The sequence below is a fragment of the Pseudorasbora parva genome, chromosome 25 (genome assembly GCF_024679245.1).
Source record: "Pseudorasbora parva isolate DD20220531a chromosome 25, ASM2467924v1, whole genome shotgun sequence".
NCBI classification, from domain to species: Eukaryota; Metazoa; Chordata; class Actinopteri; order Cypriniformes; family Gobionidae; genus Pseudorasbora; species Pseudorasbora parva.
The window spans coordinates 28,343,397-28,352,292 of NC_090196.1; the positions used below are offsets into that span (position 1 = coordinate 28,343,397).

Consider the following 8,896-nt stretch of genomic DNA (forward strand, 5'->3'; position numbering starts at 1 on the left):
TTATAACTAGTTGCTTATTAGCAAGCATGTTACTAAGATATTGGCTGTTCATTAGTACTTATTAAGCACCTTATTTTGCATGACAATATTCTGCATCCCTTAAGCCTACCCAATATCTAAATTTAACAGCTATCTTACTAATTATTAATAAGCAGTAATTAGGAGTTTGAGGCACAGTCATAATTAATAGTGAATATGTGTTTCCAAGTACTAAATTGTAACCATTTTTTTCTCATTTCAGTCAACACAAGGAATCCATCTAGAAAATTTATTTAATCTGTAGAGAAAAAAAACAGGTAATTCGTGAATTTTGGTTTTGTCACGTGTTTTATTTGGACATAAGGAAAAAGTTCAAGGTATACAAGTGTAGATTGTCATTAAATGATATCTGATTTACTCTAATTTCTACACTACAAAAAAAATCAATCAATATAGACAAAATAAAATCATATAGATAAAAATAAATTTTAACTGGATGAAAACAAAAACATTCTCTAAAAGCTTATTGTCACAGCCCATGAGGAAAAGTAAGGTCTATTTACACATGCAAAACCTAAAGGCCACCCTGCTGAGAAGTATACAGAACTGAATTCATTGCACTGAATTTCCACAGAGATGACCACGAATCAAGGAAGCCTCCGCTCCAGGGAATGTTTTTGCATGTTTTACCTGACTGCTCCGGGACCGAGCCTGCTATCTGAAGGTGCTGCTATGGTAGGTTCAACAGTCTTATCTGAATGAAACTTGAGGCTTTCTCTTTAAATGCAGACCATTATCTTTGGCAAGTATGTCAAGTTTACTAAAAACTGCAAGACAGCTTGACGACTCAATGTACATCTCTGCAATTGATGTGCAATGCGCCATGGGCTGAATTGCTTGTGTTTTCCTAAAGTGCTTGTGTTTAAGCCCCTGAGGGGCAGAGGGTGGGGCTGGTTTGCTCTCATGTTTCCTGTTGGTTTGGGATGGTGAAGACAAAAGGTGTGATGGACTACGTTAAGACTCGTGTAGAAGACCATCTCCCTAAATGAAAACAAGGACCTTAAAACTAGAATGATTTCATCACAAACATGCTCATGCATCTAGAAGTTTTCAGGTCTGGCTTCAGACCTGATTGAACAACTTCGACTCAAAGAATTATTTAAAAGCAAACCAATCTAAACTCAACCTAAACTTAAACTCAAGTGCATTGTTGGGGTCTGGAATGATACACTGTAGAATGCTGCGCTCCATCCAATGATGTAAGATATTTTTCGTATGTAAAATCGTTGGCTTCCATTAATAAAGCCATTTATTGCATGACATTCTGACAATATGCAATGCTAGCTTTCATTTTGCAGATGAGTGTGCAGTGTTTTACACATCACAGCGACGTCTCTCTTGTATTATTGTTTTATTGGTATTAAAATGTAGGAACTTTGACTTATCAATGCTTTCTAACTGCTTAAAAGTGAATGTTTGGGATTAACTATGTATATCTCCGGTGCAGTCTGTGATGTTATAGACCGAAATCATAGATTAACATAGTTTTCCTAGCTGAAAGTCCAACTTTAAGTGAGTTCTATTGCACTTTTCTAAGTAGGAAGGTGGAAATTCTGAGTTGAATGGAACGCAGCATAAATCATAACGAGTGTTTTAAGAGCTAATTGTGCTGTTGAAGTCCTAGCTACTGAGAGCTATTCGACTCGCGTCCTCTGAGTACGGTGAACTAGTGAAACATTACAGCTGAAACTCCTAAACTGGAGTAAAACCAGAGCAGAGAAGACTGTCAAAACTGGAATAAACAAATAAATTCCATCAGCCACTGGAAACGGTTTACAATCAATTACAAATGCATTCCCTTCTGTAAAAAAAAATAGTATTACTACCATGTTTGCGTTCTGTATCCTGTTCTTAATGTTACATAAGAGTACACACCAGTATAGACAGTTTGATATATGATGTGAGTCAACAGAGAGGATATGCTGGATTTCTACTTTAGCACCAACCCACCTCCTGCTGATGGAACGACCAATCAGAATCGATTGGTGGGTTAATAACAGTAACTGACCAATCAGAGTGTTAGATGGCCCAACTTTGCCCCTACCCCTGTCTTAAAAGTCACTTCGATGCAGAGGTATAAACGGGGCACTGAGAGGGGGAGCAAGAGGGGTTGGGGGCATTTTAAGAGTGAGCGCGAGTGCGATGGTCACTCTTCGTCAGAACTACTGCTGTCTATGGAATAGACCATAAAGAGAAGATCGGGCCGGACCGGCACCAGCGGGTGGCCAGGTTTCACCACTTCAAACCCCATGTAGTGGAAGGTCTTCATGATGGACACTGCACAAGTGGAGACAAAGAGATTCCTCATTTTCTGAATTATGGTAAGTAAGTATCAGATTCATTATCCAGTTTAAACAATGTTGTTGCAAACCCGTATGACTTAGTTTCTTCCTTTCTTTTGCAGATTGTACACCAATCATAATGGGGGAGTCAAGCTCCAAAATATGACAAAAAAGCATAATAACAGTGCATAAGTCATATGGATAAGCTATAATTTTTGAGTCCAACATCCTCAGGCTACGTCCACATTAATTCCGGATATTAAAAATGGTATTTTCATTTCAAAACGCACACCCTCCACGCTAGCTTTTTTAGTTTTTTCCAAAAGTTGCTTGTCCACACTTAAAAAATGTGATAATGCTTAACCCTCTGGTACGTTTTTTTTTTTTTTTTAATGTATTTCTTCGGAATGGTATGAAACTTAAATTGTACTGGAAAAAATTGTAACACTGGTATTTTTCACGGTCAAAAATGACACATCGCCAACTTCTGTTGGAAGTGTTTGGTACTACGCACAAAACAAATTCTTGCACAAAAGCTCATTTTTTGCTGCCTAAAATCTAGACACACGCTAACGGCAGCAAATCTAATTTGCAGCCAGGGTAGTCTAGCAACTCTCCGTTAGCTTGCGAGCTGGAAAAACTCTAGTCAGGCCAATCACATGTTGTATAGAGTCGGTGGGCGGGCTTAACATAATGACGGCAGAGTTGCAGAGGTTTCATGGGAGGATGGCTGCTGGCGAACGGCGGTCTTTCGAATCGGCCATGCCTCTGGAAGACTTGATGTTAAGCTTTTCTTTGAGAAAAGAACAAAGAGTTTTCCCGACCGGATATGGAAAAAGTCTATCAACTAGCTTCGTTGCTCTGGTTGGTTGTAGCGCTATCCTATCGCGTGCAGAGGGAGTTTGAAGTTTATCCCGCCCCTCGGTTTGAGCTGCCAATGGTGAGTTTCCAGACCAAACATCTTGATGTGCGTCTGGCTTGTCAGGCTAAATTATATATCTTGTTTAGATGTATGGCTTTGATTTTCACACAGTTTTAGAGTAAAATGTGTTTTGGAAAATATATATTTAATTAAAAAAATTACTTTGTACCATTTTTTACAATTTACAATGTCAGTATGTGCGCTAAAGCATTCAAGATTTAAGACAGTTTAAATTTATAATTTAATGCTCAAAAAGTGAATAAATGGATTATAACTACTGCACAAATATAATATAGTACCATCAAGCAAACAATCCACGAGATGATATTGAGAGATAAGAAAATATATTCTCATGCTACTAGCATGATCTTTTATTAGCAAACTTTCCTACCACTTACTGGTGTGTCAAGGTCACTTGGACACAGATTGCCATTCCATCTATGGTATAAAACACAACTGCTCTCATGTTTTGCTGCAGGACAGCAATCGCGAGTAAATTTAAAGTAAAAGGTCATTTTTGGAGGTATGTGATATGAAGATTGGTTGAAGTAACAATTATCTTGGGTGAGCGTCTGGACAAAAAACGCAGTCTCGCCGTAGATGAAAGGCCAAAATGAAGATAATTTTTTGGAGGAAAGATACCCTTTTAAATGTTAATGTGGATGTAGCCTCAGTTTCCATTATGGGGAAAAGAAAGAAGTTCCACAGAAGAAAGTAAGTCATACTGGTTTGGTACAACATGAGGGTGAGTCAATAATGAATTGATATCTTTAATGTGTTTAAATGTATCTTACATCGATCGTCTCTGTTTTTGTGAAGCCACAGGAACACATAGCTGACTTTCAACTGCTCCTCTGCAAACTCCAAAAGCCTGGTGAAACTGCAGAGTAATGAAAGAGAGAGAGAGAGAGAGAGAGAGAGAGAGAGAGAGAGAGAGAGAGAGAGAGAGAGAGAGAGAGAGAGAGATGGTGACGCACAGCTCCTTTTACATAATGTGTGTTATGTAATAATGCAGATGTACTAGCCACATAGCAACTTCAGTCAGAACACACACACACATTTAGTGCTTTCTGAAAGTCCACCACCTGCTCGTTGAAGGTAAAACACTCTGTACTAATGCCTGCAGTGACCACTCAGACAGCACATGACCCATCCAAATGAGAAATGACTGGAAGAACTTTCATCAAGAGCGGCTTCATCTTTCACAACCTCATGAAACATCACACTCAAGCTCCTTTGACTAAAATTAAACCTGCCGTTTGTTCTACCGTGACCTAAAAATGTCAAAGCCGAATCATTTAGAGACCGATGGATACACTGTCAGCTTCAATATAGAGCCGTACGATGCCAGATTATTAACCCAACGTACCCTTCTTTGCTGCCATTGTGGAGAGCTCCAGCTGGGATTTCCAGGTAGAGGGCATCGTCTGAGAGAACTGTGTCCCAGCTTGAGAGTCGTCGCTCGCTCAACTGGTACTGGAAGTGCAGGACTGGGGGCGCTCCGCTGACTGATCCTGCCTGAGTCACTGTCAGCTTTTCGTCCTGGAGGACACACATGCACATAGTGTTCACACACAAGCTTCATGTCTGAATGTTGGAGAACAAAAGAAAATGTTATAGCTCAGAAGTTCTTTCTAACTTAAAGGGATAGTTCAACAAAAAATGAACTTTTAAAGCGAGTCTCTTCAGAATATTTGGACTTGACCATTACATTCAAATGGATTAGTTTTAAGATTTCTTTAGGAACTTTTTGAAGCATCAAAGGTGGTAGCTGCGAAGCTATCAATGACGATCTTCATTTGTGTTCTCAAGTTGAACAAAAGTCTTAAGGGTTTGGATCAACCTGAGAGTGAGGAATTAATGACAGAATTATTGTTTTTGGGTGAGCTATCCCTTTAAGAGACTTAATGGAGATCTTAAAAACATTTTGTTTAAATATTAACTTTAGATGTTTCTTCTTAAATTCAAAAAAATAAAATAAAATAGAACCAAATAAGGCAATAATTGTCTTTTCTTTCAATATTGCATAATATTATTGTTATTAACATTATTTTAAACTCTTGAAAATGGCTTGAAAGAACCAGTTCTCAGATGATTCCAATAAAATTAACTATGCATGAGAGATATTCACTCTCTTAATCGCGAATTGATCCAATTATGATCGATCGATTGCACTGCATTGCCTTCTGGCATCTGTATTGCAATGTGTATCACACTGAGATGTGGTAATGAACCCGCTGTAATCCTGTCGATTTTCAATTGATTTTTGTCTAAAGATTACCAGAGAGTACAACTTTAAACATAAATGAGCTAGAGAGCAGCAGGCAGTCACTTGAACAATAGACCTTTTCACAGGTGTGAGTGATCCTAAACCTCTTAACCTTCTAAGGCGATCACATGTCTGCACAGACAGTGCTGACATCTATAGTCTCACACACATGGTCAGGTGTATGCCGAGCTCGATTACCGAGTGCCAGATGGAAACTAGCTGTAAATGTCATATCATATGTGACAAAAAAAACAAGCTCTAGCCTAGTGATCTCTTCATAACAGTCTCCTCCCTTGGGCTGGTTGTCTGCGTGTGTTGTTTTGGAAATGGTATGGCTTGCTGCCCCAGACTCGTACTATTATAGGGTGTTTAGCCTTACGGATCATGCTGTGGTAGTAAAGTATCAAAACAAGATGAGATGAACCCATTTTGTGTTCTATCTGTACTATATAGTATTGATATATCTGCTGATGTTGCGATTTTTTTTAGATATCCTTTTTGAAATTTTGAGTTTAATTACAGCAGTATAATTAGCATGTATTACATACATTAACATTATGAGGAATGCGAAAATCAAGTTTTAAATGTATGTCTAAACATTTTAAAAGGGGCCTATTCATGTCATGCTTTTGGAGTCTACAAGAATTGTTCCCATATTTGACATACTCTTCCCAGCCTGTTAGTAACGCTCTGTTTAATTCCAGTCTCTATGTAGCCACGCCTTCTAAAATGCACAATGTGCTCTAATTGGTCGGCTGGACCAGTGTGTCGGGATTGATCATCTGTTTCGAGCGTGTTTAAAAAATGTCATGCCCCTTTACCAAAACCGCAAGTTTTAACACACAACTAATGCAACTCAACCAGACCTCATCCCTCTTTTTTTTTTGCATATGCCTTGGGAATTATTTACATTATTTTATCATTTGTCCAGAAGAAAACTTGAGGGAGTTTCAGGAAGTTCGGAAAAAGAGCTTAGTCATATAGAGAATAACTCCCTTTGTAGTGACTTTGTACTGTAACTTTGCAGACCTTTTTATGCGCAGACAGCAACATCACACTAAAGAAAGCTGAAAATATCAAAAGTGTGTGTTCTTACCTTGTGAAGTACGCTGTGAGGGAGATCCCTGCCCGTCCCTCGCCCACCCGGGATCTTCGTTAGTGGGAGAGGGGCATCAGGAGCACCACAGAGGCCCTGGAGCCTGCTGCCTCGAGCCAAGCACGGCACAACTACAAGACAGAATATAAAAGAGAAGATATGTCATAGGTGTGTCAGATTAACAGTTTTCCTCTGGTGCTTTCAACTAAAATTGGCATGTGCTTCTAAAAACTACCTAGTCTCTGGCATCATGACGCTGCATGGCACAGCCCTAAGGCTGCCAGCAGATAACAGACATACCCATCCTGCCAACAGCATAAGACCACTCTGGCTGTCTGCTGAACTCAAATGTTGGCTCTCTTTCTATATACGTGTTCTTATGCCTTATCAGACACTGTCACCATGTTATGTTTCTGCAGCTCTGTTTTCACATTAGCGCTCAGTTCTCTGATTACAGACTATGGGATAAATATACTAACAGTTTGCGCCAATGCAAACCCCCTTTTGGAGTTAAAAAATGTCTGGCAGGATTTACTAAACAGTGAAAAATTAGCACTGAAAAAGCGTGGATGGGGTTATTTTAGCGGCTGACCTTATTGCATATGCATTTGTAGGAGTTTTCCTTTTAGACGTAGTATTTATGGGAGGAGAGTATTTAAATCGATGTTTCAGCAGCCGTCAGTTCTCAACAGTTTTGAAGTGCTGTAAAGGAGGGCGTGGTTTAACGCCGCAGTGGAGGGGGACGAGGGGAGACTGACAGCACATCAACGGCTTCTGATTCAGATAATTTGATTTCGCTCTCATTAAAAGCATCAGAGCTTCCCACCAATGCACGCTGCAAATTGCCATTAAGTTACACGCAACACAATATACACATGGATTTGAAAGCTCACCGTTAAACAAATACATATATCCTGTGACGGCTATAATTCAATGCACAATTAAATGCACAGCCATTCGCAGTTTGTTCTCTGCATCGGAAATATGTATGAACACGCTGTTGCATAACTTTGATAACTTTTAAAGGGTTGGTTCACCCAAAAATGAAAATGATTTCATTAATTACTCACCCTCATGTCGTTGTACACCCGTAACACCTTCGTTCATCTTCAGAACACAAATGAAGATATTTTTGTTGAAAGCTGATGGCTGAGAAAGGCTTCAGAAAGGCCTCCATTGGCATTCAGTATATTTCCACTGACCCACTCACAAGACACTAAAGGCACTAAAGACGACGTTACAAAGTTCATCTCACTACAGCGGCTGTACAATAATTTTACAATGCGACGAAAATAGTTATTGTGCGCACAAAAATCGAAATAACGACTTTATCCACCAAGTTATTGACGTGAACTCGACGCATGCGCGAGAATATGACGCAGCTCCGCCGTTCGAATACATGACCCGGAAGAGAAAAAACTTGGAAGACAAAAACTTGGCGGATAAAGTCATTATTTTGACTTTTTTTTGCACACAAAAACTATTCTCGTCGCTTCAGCAAATTATTGTACAGCCACTGTAATAAGATGGACTTTGTAACAACGTCTTTAGTGCCGTTATGGGTCTTGAGAGTGGGTCAGTGGAAATGTACTGAATGCCAATGGAGGCCTTTCTGAAGCCTTTCTCAGCCATCAGCTTTCAACAAATATATCTTCATTTGTGTTCCGACGATGAACGAAGGTGTTACGGGTGTCCAACGACATGAGGGTGAGTAATTAATGAAATCATTTTCATTTTTGGGTGAACTAACCCTTTAAGGCTTATTTTGTGGAGTTTTATATGCCGTTTGGTCAGTTAAATGGTGGTTACACTCTCAGTGTGGATGAATCGCGTTTGTGTGAAGACTCGGGATCTATTAAAGAGAATGTAGGCAACGCAGACACTTTTACAGAATGGAAAAAAACGTGCATAACCTTGGTTCCCTGAGATAAGGGAACGAGTACAATGTCTTTAAGACGCTATGGGATAAATTCCTTTATCTCAAAATAATGAAAATTTGGTTCAGGGTTTCATGACCCTTTAAAATGAACCGCACAACGTGATTTACTAAGGTTTGCTCTTATCAATTAACCGATGTTTGTGCCATTATTTATTTGCACTGCTCTTGGTAGATTGCGTTGGAAATGATTATGGATTATGGAAATGATCCGGCGGCATTTGTGTTCTTTAATTTATACGTCATGGAAAATGTTCCACTCCCATCTGTGTTTTTTGGAATCGAGCTCTCTTCAGTAAAACTGGCACAATGACAGCACTCAGGACAGTCAGCTGGCGTAAAACAAATTTTG

The 8,896-nt window shown here is 39.3% G+C and overlaps 1 protein-coding gene across 1 annotated transcript in view; it reads right to left on the minus strand.

Annotated features, from left to right (window-relative positions):
- Positions 1–304: 304 nt before the first annotated feature.
- oaz2a (ornithine decarboxylase antizyme 2a) overlaps positions 305–8,896 on the minus strand; it is a 17,116-nt gene continuing 8,524 nt past the window's right edge. Inside the window, exons 3-6 of the mRNA XM_067436604.1 lie at positions 6,609–6,739; positions 4,613–4,785; positions 4,038–4,123; positions 305–2,316 (exon numbers count right to left, since the gene is read on the minus strand). Of these exons, the coding sequence (XP_067292705.1) occupies positions 2,186–2,316; positions 4,038–4,123; positions 4,613–4,785; positions 6,609–6,739 (521 nt within the window). The 3' untranslated portion in view covers positions 305–2,185. The remainder of the gene's footprint in view (positions 2,317–4,037; positions 4,124–4,612; positions 4,786–6,608; positions 6,740–8,896) is intronic.